The sequence below is a fragment of the Etheostoma spectabile genome, chromosome 2 (genome assembly GCF_008692095.1).
Source record: "Etheostoma spectabile isolate EspeVRDwgs_2016 chromosome 2, UIUC_Espe_1.0, whole genome shotgun sequence".
NCBI classification, from domain to species: Eukaryota; Metazoa; Chordata; class Actinopteri; order Perciformes; family Percidae; genus Etheostoma; species Etheostoma spectabile.
The window spans coordinates 2805323-2820882 of NC_045734.1; the positions used below are offsets into that span (position 1 = coordinate 2805323).

A 15560-nucleotide genomic window follows, 5' to 3' on the forward strand; every position below is an offset into this window, starting at 1 on the left:
AAAACTAAATGTTTTTTGCTTTTTTTTTTTTTTTATTAATCAAAACAGGGGCTCATGAGTCCTTTTTTCCAGGGCCAGAGGTTTGGGACACAGCACAACTGACTCTAGCCCTACTTTCTGGGCAGCTATTGCACCCTCACAGCTTTATGCAGCCACCTCTGCAACAGGGGCTGCCTCAGCCTGGGGGGCTGCAGAGCCAGTCTCTGCCTCAGCGGGGGGAGTGGGAGGAACTTCTTCTACTGCTGCCGTACCAGCGCTCTCTGCTGCAGGGGCTTCTACTGCAGGGGCCTCTGCTGGGGCCTCTGCTGGGGCCTCCTCTGTGGCAGCCACTTCCACAGCTTCAGGAACTGCTGCCGGGGCCTCCTCTGTGGCAGCCACTTCCACAGCTTCAGGAACTGCTGCCGGGGCCTCCTCTGTGGCAGCCACTTCCACAGCTTCAGGAACTGCTGCCGGGGCCTCCTCTGTGGCAGCCACTTCCACAGCTTCAGGAACTGCTTCTACAGGCGGAGCAGCTTCTTCTGGGACAGCTGGTTCAGCTACAGCCTCAGCAACCACCGCCTCCGAGGCCACGACGGCTGCTTCTTCAGACGCGGCCTCAAAGGCAGGTTCGGCGGCGGTCTCCGCTACTGGTTCTGCAGGAGCAGGGACAGCCTCGGCGACTGCCTCTTCGACGACCACCTCTTCGGCAACTTCTGCGGCCGGTGCCGCCTCTTCCAGCGGGGCGGGTTCAGCTGCAGGAGCTGCCACTTCTGGTGCTGCCTCTGCACATCAAGAGGTTGGGAGCAGAGATAAATAAAATGGCAAAATTTGACTAGCTTCTCTTCATCAATTGTTATCTGCGTCAGGAAAAAAAAAAAATGAAAGTAGGATGACAATTATGTTTTTAAAAATGCAAATAAGTCAGAAAGGAGTGCAAGTCAGTACAGTAGACCACCCTGAACACATTAACAAACAACGCTGCAAAAAGTATTTATTATCCTCATTGATTGCATTTCACAGTAAATAATTACTATCCCTAAGCTCAGGTATCTGAAAAATGATTTTTTGTTCCATCAGTACCCATACAGATACTATAAATAGAATGCTGACCTTTACAGTAACAATACCAAATGTTCATCAATAACACCATGCACAGAAATAACACTATTTTATAAGGACACTCCTCTATATTAAATGATGTTTTAGTGGGTCAGCCTATTAGAACCAACAGCTGATATTTTCAATAATTACATCCACCAAGAGGTCATGTTTTCGGCTCGGTTTTTTTCACTAATATAATGGAAAAACCGCTGGCCCGACGTTCATAAAACCAGGTGGAAGGGTGTAGCAGTGGCTAGTGGCTGTAGCCCATTATATTTTGAAGCAGATCTGAAATCTTGGGGTGGATACACAAATTATTTTTTCACTTTTGTGCTGGGATTTGTGCTGCACGGAGTATTCAGAAATAGAGTTTGATTGGAAAAATTGCATTGCATGCCTTAGTGAAAGTCAGCGCTCTCTGAGGAACCTTATAGTTCCTTATGTCGTCTTCCAGTTAGCGTAACCAACTGATTAAAAACTTTTTTTATAGTGAAACTAGAATCTGATCCTTAAACCACCCTGGATCACCCTAGGCAGCACGGTGGTTAAGTGATTAGCACTTCTGCCTCACGGCAAGAAAGTTTGCATGTTCTCCCCGTGTTTGCGTGGGTTTCCTCCAACGTGGTGCTCCGATTTCTTCCCACCATAAAGACATGCATGCTAGTTAAAAAAAGCCAATTGGCTAACATTGGTGCATTTACAGAAGTATTGATTAATGAGCATTGTCCTAATCAAATAAATTAAATTAGTACCCATTACATAATTTTGTCTATCTTGAGTGCGCGTACCACAGCCATTAGCACTAATGTACAGGGTTTTGATATTACTGGAAACTGGTTCTTCTCAACTACTTGGTTCAACGTAATACCAGTCTAAAATACGATACTACAGTTCAGAAAAATTACCATGGAAAGCTGGTTTCCAAAAGCAGCCAAACAAAAACAAACCCACCTGATTGTGCAGCACACTAAATTGCACTGTAATGACAGTGAGTGATGTGTACTCCGATTAGTGTGTCAGGACAATATGATCCTTGATCACAATCACTGTAATCACTGTTAAGATGTTTGGGACTTTGTTTCCAGGACATTTTTGCTTGATTACATAATGTGATCACTGGGCAGTTTAAAGCCAGAGCAGTTCGCTCTCCAGCACTGGCGGGAGGAGAGCTTTATACTCTTTGAGCAAAAACAACACTTCCAGGCAGCATGCACGCAAACTGACCCAGTGGCTGCTGTCGCTTATCCCCATTACAGGCTAGTTAGCTGCGCTGGGCGCGGAGCCATGATCTCTCCGGGCTTGTACCGGCTGAATAGACAAATAATTTGCAGACAGAAATCAAAACAGACAGGCAAGATAAAAGCTATTGAGAGAGATCATTCTACCATGTTTGATGTTTGATAGTTGTGAAGTGAAGCCAGAACCAACTAGGAAATACAGCAAGATATTCTGCTTTCCATTTCTCAGAATATCATAGGTGGGGCCCCATTTTTGTTAAAGGCAAAACATGTGTCAACCCATTCTGAATGAAGTATTGTGATGCTGCGGAGACATCCAGCCTACAAATTGTATCCTACAATCAGCCCATAACACACACACACACACACACACACACACATATATATATATACACATACATATATATATATATATATATATATATATATATATATATATATATATATATATATATATATATATATATGTTGTTGCTGTCACAGTACATATCATCAAGTCAAACATTTTTTCAATACTTTGGTTAATGACCAAATATCTGCAAAACTAATGCGCTTTGGGTTAAGTACTAATTAGCCAATGTTAGCATGCTGAACTAAGATGAAGAACATGGTAATTAATTAATTAATTAATTAATTAGACAATGGGTAAACATACCTGCTAAACATTTGCACTTTAGCACTGTGCGCATGTTAGCATTTAGCTCAAAGCACCATTGTTCCCTAGTAGCTATGGACTAAACAAAGTCGTACTCTAGTAATTTGCTGTAGACATGATCTTGAAATTTTCAACTGTGTAATTTACAAACTATGTTTAGACTCGCGTCAGCAACTGACCCTTTGCCGTGGAGCCCATGTTGGCGAGCCTGTCCTCGTAGCGCTCGCTATCACCGTTGACTGTCTTGTAGGCCTGAGAGAAAGAGGGCAGATATGCACGCATTACATTCCAGCACACACCAAAAAAGGATAACAGTACAAAATGGTAGCTGTGTTACAAAATGCCAGCTTACACTGACATTTTGTCTGACGTGAACAAACACAGCTGATATACACTGTGCTTTGTGTCTGGGCAGACTTGTACCCGTTTACTGTGTGTAGAAAGCACAAAGAACCTTCTATGTCCCTTCCCATGTCTGAGCTGTGGTGTTGTCTGCTACCAACAGTCCAGTCTGGCCTGAGGATGCATGTTAACCCTCATGTTGTCTTTGGGTCAAATGGACCCGTTTTCCTATATCAATATTCTTTTTAATTACCTAAAATAACAACATGATTGAGTCCACACATCGCTCTTTGGCAAGTTCAAATCTCTACTTTCATTCATTTTGGGGCGTCTTATTCAATTTCATAGCATTTGAAAAAAACATTCAAGTGGTTTCCAAACTGTCTTGAGTAAAAGTTGACATATTCCAGTCTGGGATTTTCCATCTACATACATTCCTTTAATTTTGGTCTAAATAATTCCTGCTTTTCTGACTCAAAACACAATTTTCTATAAATGAGGTTTATTGACCATGAATTCCAAAAAATAACTGTAAAACTAAAGTTAATAAGTTAGTGTCACGTAAAAAAAAAATTATAAATTGAATTGAAAAAGCGTCAAAAGTGTTGAAAAAAAGAAATGGGACAAATACATAAGAAAAAGTTAAAAACATTGATAAAAAGTGTCAAAAGTCTTGATTTTTGGGAAGATAACCCAAGAGTTAAGGCTCACAGTTGACACTAGCCAAAGCACCACACTGTAAACTACACATTGGATAAGACAAGTGTGTGTTAGAGACAATTAGTGCCTTTGGTACAGATAGGAACCAATCTTTGGTTCACACAGGCATACGTCCCATTTGATTGTGTGGAATATTTAAGCGTGCAGGTTTTCAAATGTATTTGATCTATTCTAAGGATCTTCCACAGAAGGGTTAGTTTTGAGGTAACCCTATCCCATAGTTTAGAATAGATCGGAATGTGTCAATCTATTAGAAGTGTAGGAGTAGTTTGAAGGTAACTGTCGCACAGAAAACAGACAGACTGAATTAGGTGAGGACAAGAAGAATATAAAAAAAAAAAAAAACAGTTATTCTGATGTTGACGACAGCTGACGATCTTGGTGTGTCAGCAACTTACACTAATCAAAAATAACTTTTTGCTTTGTGAAACAGACCCGTATTGAGTCCATGTTCATTCAATCAGACAGACTTGTTAGCTGGGTCTCTCCTCATAGCCCAGCTCACACCTTTTGTTTAGCGCGTTCATCTTTTGTGATTTGGTATATAATCCAGGCCAGAAACTCACTCGGGTCAGAGAGAAATTTACAGCTTCCTTCAAACTTCTGTCTCCACTGTGCAGTGAATAAAAATGAACCAGCCACAGAAATGGACCTGAAAGTTTTGATTTCTTTAGCCAGTGCGGATCTTTAGGGTTTGGAATCAGAAGTGGACAGCAAATCTTTGCACAGGTGTTTTGTGAAATCACATATGCATTCTGTGGTTGATGCCCACCTTCATTAATAAGTGTATGGGAAGTATTATACATGCCAGTAGAGTGTACATGCCACCTGGGAATATCAGGGACCGCCCCTGTGATTACGTTGTTTTTCCGACTGTCAGCGTTCCCATGGTTGAGATGCGTGTTCTTCTTTTCTTTTATGTATTGGGGCTTGGCATAACATTTTGTTGCGTTACTGCCACCAATTGTTGGCTGTAGCCTAGAGCATCAGGTGTGTGAAAACATGGGAGGCTACAACAACAACAAAAAGGACACCCCAAAGCTCTTTAATTACGCATTACTTCCTCATTACAGTTTGTACAAGCGCTCAAAACATAGGCCTACTTGACTTGAATTGGTTTATCTGTTACTGGTAATAGAACAAAACTTTTATAACTAATTTAAGTTACTCTGATGAAACCAATGGACAACTACAACCTAAATCCATAGCACATTTTGGACGTTGGCAAAATATACTACATGTATGCGTGAATTGTCTATATTTAGGAAAGGTGTCTAACCATTTAACGCATTTGAATGATCGTCGGCCGTGTTTCTGTACGTCAGTTGTCAACAACGCGTCACCAACTGGAAAACTACGTAAAATCTAGCCTCTGTTTCCCACCTCTGCTTCCCGCATGGAGTGACATGAATGACATTTTCACTGGGGAAAATGTTTCTCCGATGTCTATGAACGCACGGTTAAACTATACAACACTTGCTGTTTAACATTATCAAGTCAACTTAACATAAATCACAAATTTACAATATGGAATAAGAAGAGGACAAAGGGATTCCCTTTTAACGTGCAAAATTCCTAGACTGATTAAGCCCCGCCCACTCTGCCGGCAATTTGATTTGGCCCTGCAGCTCAGTCTGAAAATCTGCATGTTTAATTCTCCTGCTTCAGTTCCCAATTTTGCGGGAACCAATCACAAACTGGCTTATCTACCTGGCATGCTATTGGCGGGTTTAACACGATGACGATAGAGAAGCGACCAAGCAGCTTCTTGTTTACATTCAACATAGCGGCCACCGAAACGCAGCAAAGCCGTTGATGCCGCGGTCTCTTCTACGTCACCCAGATCGACGGTCTGATTGGTTGAAGGACTATCCAATTGTGTACAGAGTCATTTGAACTTTGCCCGTTGGTCACGCCTCTTGTGCAGAGAAAATACAGAGCAGACTCCACAGACCAACGGTCAATCTCAAATCTACTGAGCTTGGCCTGCTCTGGTGACCGCCAGACTACAAAAATCCACCCAAAATGGACAAAAAGAGTAATAATGCAGACTTGCACGTCAGGTGAACCTGGGATGGGCAAAATCTCAAAAGATACTCACATAGACGACTGCAGCAGTGAGGCCTCCTCCACACAAAACAAAGTAGGCCACGTTGCTGGAGCCACCAGGAACCCCAAAGGCCATGTGTCGCACTGGAGCTGCTGAGAGACACAGAGGGCAGAGTTAGTTTGGAAATGTGACAACAGCTGACCCTCACCAAAGAGATTTACATTTACTGAAATTTAGATCGCTCAGTAAATGACTATTTTGGACTAGGATGAGTTGGGTGCACCTTCATTCAACCACTGACTTAACATATGCAGGGCATTTCCTTTATGCATTACGGGATCCAAAGTAAGTATTTGTGGGTGTTTTACTCCCGAAGCTGTCCCATCAGAAATACAACTTGGCAGAAAGACTAATGCATTTCTGATAGCGTCACCAACATGTCTCCATCCCTTAATCCAGTTACAAAATACAGCCCTGGTCACTTGTAGCAGAGGCGATGGAAAGATTTAGCAACGGCCAAGCCAAACACCAAACTGTCCCTTAAAGTAAATCCCCAATACAAACACAGAGACACTTCCTGCTTAACAACTTTAACATTATCTAGTGGGCTTGAATTCATATGAATTAATCCTTTAACACACGCACGCACGCACACACGTCTGTCAAATGCTTCTTATTAGGCTACTGTTGTGGTGCCAACTGTGACACTCTGTGAAAAGATTTGCTGGTGTTTAAAGGATTGCCAGTGGTGCATGCAGAGGAGGCTGTAAATAACCCCCCCCACCCCAAACACTGCCTCAGCCTAATCTCTTTCTACCTAGATAACTCACACTCACTGGCCAGATCCACGCCGACTCTGTGTGCACATGCACATGGGTTACTCAGCAACCTGAGCATGAAAGGACACAATGTACAGCCCAGCTTTGCCCCTTTTAGTCCTTGCCATGTTTCACACGTATGTTCAGGTAAATCGTAACTCGTCCTGTGACTTTTCCACTGACAACCTGCATCTATATACTAAATAAAAGACATGGATGAGTGTTCACCTGCTGCATTCACAATGTGTTTAACCGGTCAGACTTACAGAATGCTGAAATCAGTTTCATCAATTCAAGATTTAAAATGACAGCTGACCACTCCAACCGGAAGTGTGCTTGATCGTTTTTCCTCACAATGCATGGATCTTACTTTGCACAAGCGGTCTTTAAAAAAAGTGAAACGTAGTACTTGACATTCAAATGCTGTATGTGTATCGTTTATTTCCAGGCCCATCTGTTGTGTTTCTGTTGACCCCCTGATCTTTGGCTTTTTTCAGTATTTTAATAAGGTGAGATAAATGACCAGTAGCCTTTATTACTGAACGTAGCTATTTTCTTTTTAAATTTTTCTAGGTACAGGTCAACAGTTGCACCCATTTTAAGGACAATGATACATTGCCGTATCGATATATACCTGAGCCAGGCCATACAACACAGATAGCAATCATATTGTTACATCCACATCCACATCCATCCATCCGTGGTAAGGGGGAAAAAAATTGTATTGGAACATCTGTAGTTTAAAGATTGAACAACATCAGTAGCAACAACCACGTTCATGCAACATTGCCTCCTACAATTACTCTTTACAGTGGTGGTTACAGAATTTGGTGTAATACCGCCAAGCAATTGATCGTATGGTAAATTCTTTGTTGTCGCAATAAAAAGGAAGCTGCAGCCATAGGACAACACTAGTTACCAAACAAAACTGCCATACTGCACAGGCGTCAACACTAAAGTGCAGCTAGCTCTGAAGGGTTAAGGTTAGGTTAAAAAAAAGGCATAGGAAACCAAATAAAACATCGTAGAATTTTACCCATTTTGGTGAATACACTTTTAAAAATGGTTTTCTAGCAAAGACTAAGATGAGAGGTTTGATCCCACTCATATCTGTTCACTAAGTATGCAACTGGAGCCAGCAAGTGGTTAGCTTAGCATAAAGACTGGAAACGAGGCAGGAAACTAGCTAGCCTGGCGGTTTAAATTCATCCAAAATACAAAGTGTGGAGTGTTTTTCCACAGAGGGTAGTGTGCCAGATTATTTCTTGGCCCAAAGCAGTAACTCAGGGGTTCCCAAAACTTTCAGCCCACGACCCCCAAAGTAACGGTGCAAGTGACTTGTGACCCCCCCCCCCCACTATAAACGTATATAAACATTGCGCGCAACCGCGCACGCACTATAGGCGTATCCAAATACGAGCATATTGACAACACATAACAACTCACAAAATAACACAACAGTTTTATCTTGAGTTAAAATCATGGCTAACATATGCTATTTCTAATCGTTTTTTAATTTTAATTTTATTTCTGGAAATCAACTTGCAACCCCCCCCTTTCTGGCTCGCGACCCCCCTGTGGGTCCCGACCCCCACTTTGGGAATCACTGCAGTAACTGATGGCAGATTTTGCTACCGTTTAGCCCAGTTTACAGTCTTTATGCTAAGCTAAGATAAGATAACTGGCTGCTGGCTGAAGCTACATATATAATATGGTACCACTAAATTCCAAGTGATTGTGTAATTTTTATTTTGTGTAAACAAAACTAAAAAAAACTAAAAACAAAACAGAGCCGGACATTGTCCCGGTGTGGATGCTAAGCCAATGTAGCAGTCCGTCCTCCCTCCTCTAATACCATGACACAGCAGGGACAAGGCCATGCCCAGTTTATTTATACAGGTAAGCAGTTAATCCCTGCTGCCAGCGACGTTCAAGCCTGGAAAAATGGACACACATGCCAGGCAATAACAGACAAGATGGCTGCTATATGATGACACATGTGGGTCGACATGTATGCCCTCCTGCTACATGTCTGTCGGTGGACGTGTGCTCAGGCAGAGGGAGGGAGAGAGGGAGGGAGGGGGATATACAGAGCTGCAGGACATGCATGTGTCCAGCATAAGTTTTGTTATTTTAAACAGGAAATTAAAGCAGCAGTTTTGCCCTTAGGGTGAATTCCACATTCCAAACTGAGAGTTTCAAATGTCCATTCACTTTGGATGTAGCCTACATGCTCCAGAGTGAGGTTTAAAATACAAAAGCACATAAGTCACATAAATGCTCGTGTTGATTCAGGTGTAATACATGTAAATTGTTTTTGGCTAGATTATGTAAATGCATTTTGTTTGAATAATTTTCATGTAAGGGGTGACTTATTAAAGGGGCATAACGCCTGCTCAGTTAATACATCCTAGGACAACATGTAACCATGACAAAAAAAATAAAAAAGCGTTAGTAAATCTTTATTTCTTTTGACTACACGCTCGAGGCTTGAATAATCGTATTAAAAATGGAATGCATTCAATGCAGCTGGGTTATAGAACCTCAACTTTAACAGTTTTTTGCCGTGTGTGTGAGGCGCTCTTTCACAATGTGCAAGAACGATGTGTTCCCAAAAGCAGGACACACCTCCTTCTGCCTGCTGCTCGGCACAATGACCACAACTAACGATAAAAGGACCTCTTCATGGGACTTTTACATACGTCTCACAGTAAACCAAAATCATAAAAAAAAAATACTAATCTCTGCTGCAAAACTTTTTAAAAGTCATAGCGCCTTATGAGCCGGCACGCTTTAGACACAATGTGTTTCAGAAAACCTTTCAATTAGCCTGGATCTTTGATTTTAACTGCTAGGACAACCACGGGACAGATCTACTCTATCATTTGACGACGAATCCTGTGAAGTCCAATCAGAAGTCATTAATTAACGGACAACCCGAGGCTATACTCGCCATTTCTGGATGTCGGTTTGAAAGCCCTCCGTGCCAGCGGCCCCACTCTCTGCAAAGCCCGTCTGCAGAACATCTTGCCCCGGTATCAGCAGTGCGTGTCCGTGTGTGTGTGTGTGTGTGTGTGTGTGCAGAAGCTTCCCAGCAGCTTTTAAAGATGATTGCAAAGGTCGGAGCACTCAGCTGCTGTCCAATGCTGATGCCAGAGAGGACACACCCCCCCTTTCAGAAAAAGATTAGTAGCACACTAGTGCGCTCCCCGGTGGCCCGCTGGCAGAATGACCGGGATGTTCTGCTGGTTCAACACATTACTATTTAATTCAGGGGTCTTCAACAGGGGGTCCGCGGAGGTACTGCATGGGGGTCGCGACAGTTTTGGTGATTAGACTTTTTTTATATCCCCCCCCCCCCCCCCCCCCCTGCAATTTTTTCCACTAATTGAAATGTCTTTAAACACATTACATGAATTCAACACACTGTAGTAAACAGATAAATGGAGGCAGAAGATGTCTTTCAGTCTCAATGCACACACGGCACTATAGGACCAGTTTGATATAACACAATTTTATACAATATATATAATTAGGGGGTCCCCGCTCCATCTCGCCATCAGTTTGGGGGTCCTTGGCCTGGAAAACGTTGAAGACCCCTGATTTAATTAGTAGTCAATAATGTGATGGGATGGAATTATACTGGCAGTATAACTATTACAATTACGTGAAACAATATAGACATAAAGGCTACATATATATAGCCTATATTAGATTAGATTAGATTAGATTAAACTTTATTGTCATTACATATGTACAGGTACAAGGCAACAAAGTGCAGTTTGGGTCTAACCAGAAGTGCAATAGCAGTAAGTGTAGGATATATACAATGGTTCCATAAGTGCATAAGTGAATAAATATGGAACTGAATAATATTATAAACAGAATTTTACAGATGGGTTTGTCCTATGAATATAAAATATAGATAACAAGTATTGTGAGCAAGATTTACAGCTGGATATGTACTGAACATAATATACAGGTGGAGATTACTATAAATAGATTTTTTACAGATGTGTACAATGAACATATGTATATATTGTGTATAATATATTGTATACAGTATATATATGACATTATATATATTATGTTTTATTATGTGTAATATATATTATACATAATATAAACAATATATACATATAGGCAACACACACACATATATATATATATATAGTGTACAATATATAATATATATTAGGTTATATTATGTATAATATATATTATACATATAATATAAACAATATATATACATATAGGCTACATATACTGCATATGTAGCCTATATGTATATATTCCATCCATCTTCATCCGCTTATCCGGTATCGGGTCGCGGGCGGGAGCAGCCCAGTAGGGGACCCCAAACTTCCCTTTCCCGAGCCACATCAACCAGCTCCACTGGGGGATCCCGAGGCGTCCCAGGCAGGTTGGAGGTATAATCTCTCCACCTAGTCCTAGGTCTTCCCGGGGCCTCCCCAGCTGGACGTGCTGGAACACCTCCCTAGGGAGGCGCCCAGGAGCATCCTTACCAGATGCCCGAACCACCTCAAATGGTCCTTTCGACGCGAAGGAGCAGCGGCTCTACCGAGCTCCTCCGGATGACTGGCTCTCACCCTATCTCTAAGGAGACGCCAGCCACCCTCCTGAGGAAACCCATTTCGGCGCTTGTACCTGGATCTCGTTCTTTCGGTCATGACCCAGCCTTCATGTCCATAGGTGAGGGTAGGAACGAAAATTGCCCGGTAGATCGAGAGCTTTGCCTTCTGGCTCAGCTCTCTTTCGTCACAACGGTGCGATAAACAGAATGTAATACTGCACCAGCTGCTCCGATTCTCCGACCAATCTCACGCCACAGTCCCCTCACTCGCGAACAAAACCCCAAGGTACTTAAACTCTTCACTTGAGGTAAGGACTCACCCCTACCCGAAGAAAGCACTCCACGGTTTCCTGCTGAGAACCATGGCCTCAGATTTAGAGGTGCTGATCCTCATCCCAGCCGCTTCCACATCGGCTGCGAACCGATCCAGAGAGTGCTGAAGGTCACAGACCGATGATGCCATCAGGACCACATCATCTGCAAAAAGCAGCGATGAGATCCTAAGCCCACGAACTGCAACCCCCTCCCGCCCCGACTACGCCTTGATATCCTGTCCAAAATATATAAACAGGATTGGTGACAAAGCGCAGCCCTGGCGGAGGCCAACCCTCACTGGAACGAGTCCGACATACTGCCGAGAACCGGACACAGCTCTCGCTTTGGTCATACAGAGATTGGATGGCCCTAAGAAGGGACCCCTCACTCCATACTCCGCAGCACCTCCCACAGTTTCTCCGGGGACCCGGTCATACGCCTTCTCCAGATCCACAAAACACATGTAGACTGGTTGGGCATACTCCCAGGCTCCCTCCAGGATCCTTGCGAGAGTAAAGATCTGATCCGTTGTTCCACGACCAGGACGGAATCCGCATTGTTCCTCTTCAATCGAGGTTCGTCTATCGGCCGAACCCTCCTTTCCAGCACCTTGGAGTAGACTTACAGGGAGGCTGAGAAGTGTGATACCCCTGTAATTGGCACACACCCCTGGTCCCCTTTTTGAAGAGGGAACCACCACCCCAGTCTGCCACCTCCTGTCCCCACTGTCCCTACGCCAATGTTGAAGAGGCGTGTCAACCAAGACAGCCCCTCCACACCACGAGCCTTCAACATTTCTGACGGATCTCATCCCTGGGGCTTTGCCGCGGAGTGTTTGACTACCTCAGCGACCCACCAGGGAATTGACGAACACCCATCATCCCCAGCTCTGCCTCCACACAGAGGACGTGTCAGTGGATTTAGAGTTCCTCAAAGTGCTCCTTCCACCGCTCTATAACTCCCCAGTTGAGGTCAACAACGTCATCTTACTGTATACAGCTTGGTGAGTCCCCGCTTCCCCCTCCTGAGGTGGCGAACGGTTTTCCAGAAGCACCTTGGTGCCGACCGAAAGTCCTTCTCCATGTCTTCTCCGAACTTCTCCCACACCCGCTGCTTTGCTCTGTCAGGCAGAGGCTGCAGCCCTTCGGGCCCGTCGGTACCTTGCAGCTGCGTCCGGAGCTCTGGGATAACATATCCGGAAGGATCTTCTTCAGTGGACGGCTTCCTGACCACCGGTGTCCACCAGGTGTTCGTGGGTTATAAAATCGATCATTGACCTTTGGCTAGGGTGCTCTGGTACCACGTACACTATGAGCTCCTATGTTCGAACATGGTGTTTGGACAATCCATGACTAGCACAGAAGTCCAACAACAAACAACCACTCTGATTCAGATCAGGGAGGCCGTCTCCCAATCACGCCTCTCCAAGTATCTCCATCATTGCCCACGTGTGCGTTGAAGTCCCCAGCAGAACTATGGAGTCCCCTACTGGAGCCCATACGGACTCCATCAAGGTCTCCAAGAAGGCGCGATACTCTGAACTCTGTTTGGTGCATATGCACAAAAAACAGTCACGAGTTTTTCCCCCCATCACCCGCGGCGTAGGGAGGCGACCCTCTCGCACCGGGGTAAACCCAACGCAGCGGCGCTCAGCCGGGGCTGTGAGTACCCCACACCGCCCGGGCCTACACCCTGGGCAACTCCGGAGTAGGACAGAGTCCAACCCCTATCCAGGAGTACGGTTCCAGAACCGAGACTGTGCGTAGAGGTAAGCCCCACCAGATCTAACTGGTAACGCTCCACCTCCGCCACAAGTTCCGGCTCTTCCCCCACAGAGAGGTTACGTTCCACGTCCCCAGAGGCCAGCCTCTGCCGCCCGGGTCTGGTCCGTCGAGGCCCCTGACCTTCGCCGCCACCCATATGTATATATTGTATATACATAATATAATATATTATATCAATATATCATATATATAATATAATAATATATTATATATATATATATGTATATATAATTCCCTACGCGGCATGCCATAATATTTGTGTATAGGCTATACTATTTAGTGCTTGTGTTTTAAGTTTTCTGGGGATTGAGCCGGTTTTAGTTTGTGACATGTTGCAGAGAGGTGGACTTGCGACTTGGTGACTTGGACTTGAGTCGAGTCACCATTTTGATGACTCATGACTTGACAAAGACATGAATGACTTGGACTTGTAAGTTACTGACTCGAGACTTGACTTGGCTTGAGGCGTGATGACTCAAATGACTTTTGTGTATTCATAAGTTAGAATGTAAGCTGTTAAATATACTATGTTATAATTTAATGTTGCCACCTTTCTATCTGACTATCATGTATGCTACCCAGCGCCAACTGTGAATCCTGATTGGATGATTAAAGTCTTTGCTATGGCAACAAAATGGTAACACCAAAGACCCTTTACCCCTACCTTGTCTTTTGAGACCCTGCTACACCCTGTCCTGTCTTGACCAGATAATACAGGTAAGAGTGCTTGATCTTGGGTGTGAATAAAAGTGACTAGATTTGGGACTTTCTTGTCTTGACTCAGGACTCGTCTTGACATGTGACTTGACTTGACTTTAAAACTTGCTTGAGACTTGGACCAAATGATCTGAGACTAAATTGGGACTTGAGCAAAGATGACGTGGTCACAACATGTTGTGTAATGAGATGAAATCATGTTGCCTGTGCCGTGGCGGATCAGACATCCCTCACACTGCTCTCAAGTGGATTACGGTCCCATGTGGTGGCATGCAAAGAGACAGTGAACTGTGCTTGCATAACACACACTGTGCCAAGAGCTTTTGTGGGTAAGAGCTCTGATTGCCCGAGGCAAAATGATAAAGTGTTGTGTTCTCTTATATAGCTAACGTATCTCACCCATCAACGTGCCAGCTCCAGATGTTTTCAGACAGTAAAAATGCCATCTTTTCAGTTTATTTATAATGCACATTTTGAAATTTTTAAAAGATCTAAAGACTTGAATTAGCCAAAGTGAGCATGCTGGAGGTTTAACCAGGAGAACCGCATTCCACAGGAAGAAAGCCACTTCCAGTCTGTTTATCTCAAAGCACTAGTTTATTTATTATTACATAATATGTTGTTAAGTACTGGGCAGGAATATAAATATCCAATCCGTAGAAGACAATGTAGAAAAAAAACATGTTAAAATACTGTACAGAGACAGTGTTGGGATGTCTTTAGAAGCGAATGAACTGTAAAAAATAAAACAAATAAAATGGAGTTCCTGCCACCTAGTGTCACATTTGGCATTTGCACCGAGGAACAAGACAGCCTGATCCAAAACCAAAAAAAACTCAGAAGTACACGATTAAAAGCTTAGTTTTTAGTGAAACTCCTGAACTACTCTTTGCACCATCAACTGTTTATCAGAGGAGCTGCTGTGTCAAGTCAAGTCTACTTTATTGTCATTTCTGCCATTAGTGCCAGACATACAGAGCAATAATATAAGTTTCTCTCTGACCCACGGTGCAATAAGGACACGTAGAACAAGTAATGAGGGGGGGGGGTTGTTGAGCTTCCGGACAGTCTTTTAGAATCATTGAAGCCTCCCATAACTCCACCTGCAATATTGACCAGTAAATTCGTCCTCCCGCTGGGCTTGGTCCTATTCCATTGAAGGTGATTCATAGTGTGCATTATAGCAGGGGGAAACTCTCCCAAATGTCCCCAGAAACAGATGGGATTAGAAGACAGGTACACTGTGG

At 43.6% G+C, this 15560-nt stretch overlaps 1 protein-coding gene across 2 annotated transcripts in view; it reads right to left on the reverse strand.

The window, feature by feature from the left end:
* The window catches only part of LOC116695934 (fibrous sheath CABYR-binding protein), a 16290-nt gene extending 6195 nt beyond the window's left edge, over positions 1-10095 (reverse strand). The window contains exons 1-5 of one of the 2 annotated variants that reach the window (XM_032526489.1): positions 9857-10095; positions 6137-6237; positions 3153-3225; positions 460-761; positions 252-411 (exon numbers count right to left, since the gene is read on the reverse strand). In XM_032526489.1, coding sequence (XP_032382380.1) covers positions 252-411; positions 460-761; positions 3153-3225; positions 6137-6237; positions 9857-9929 — 709 coding nt within the window. In that variant the 5' untranslated portion in view covers positions 9930-10095. Of the gene's footprint in view, positions 1-251; positions 412-444; positions 762-3152; positions 3226-6136; positions 6238-9856 lie in introns of both variants that reach the window. The other variant, XM_032526480.1, reaches the window with a different exon arrangement.
* Between the last annotated feature and the right edge of the window lie 5465 nt (positions 10096-15560).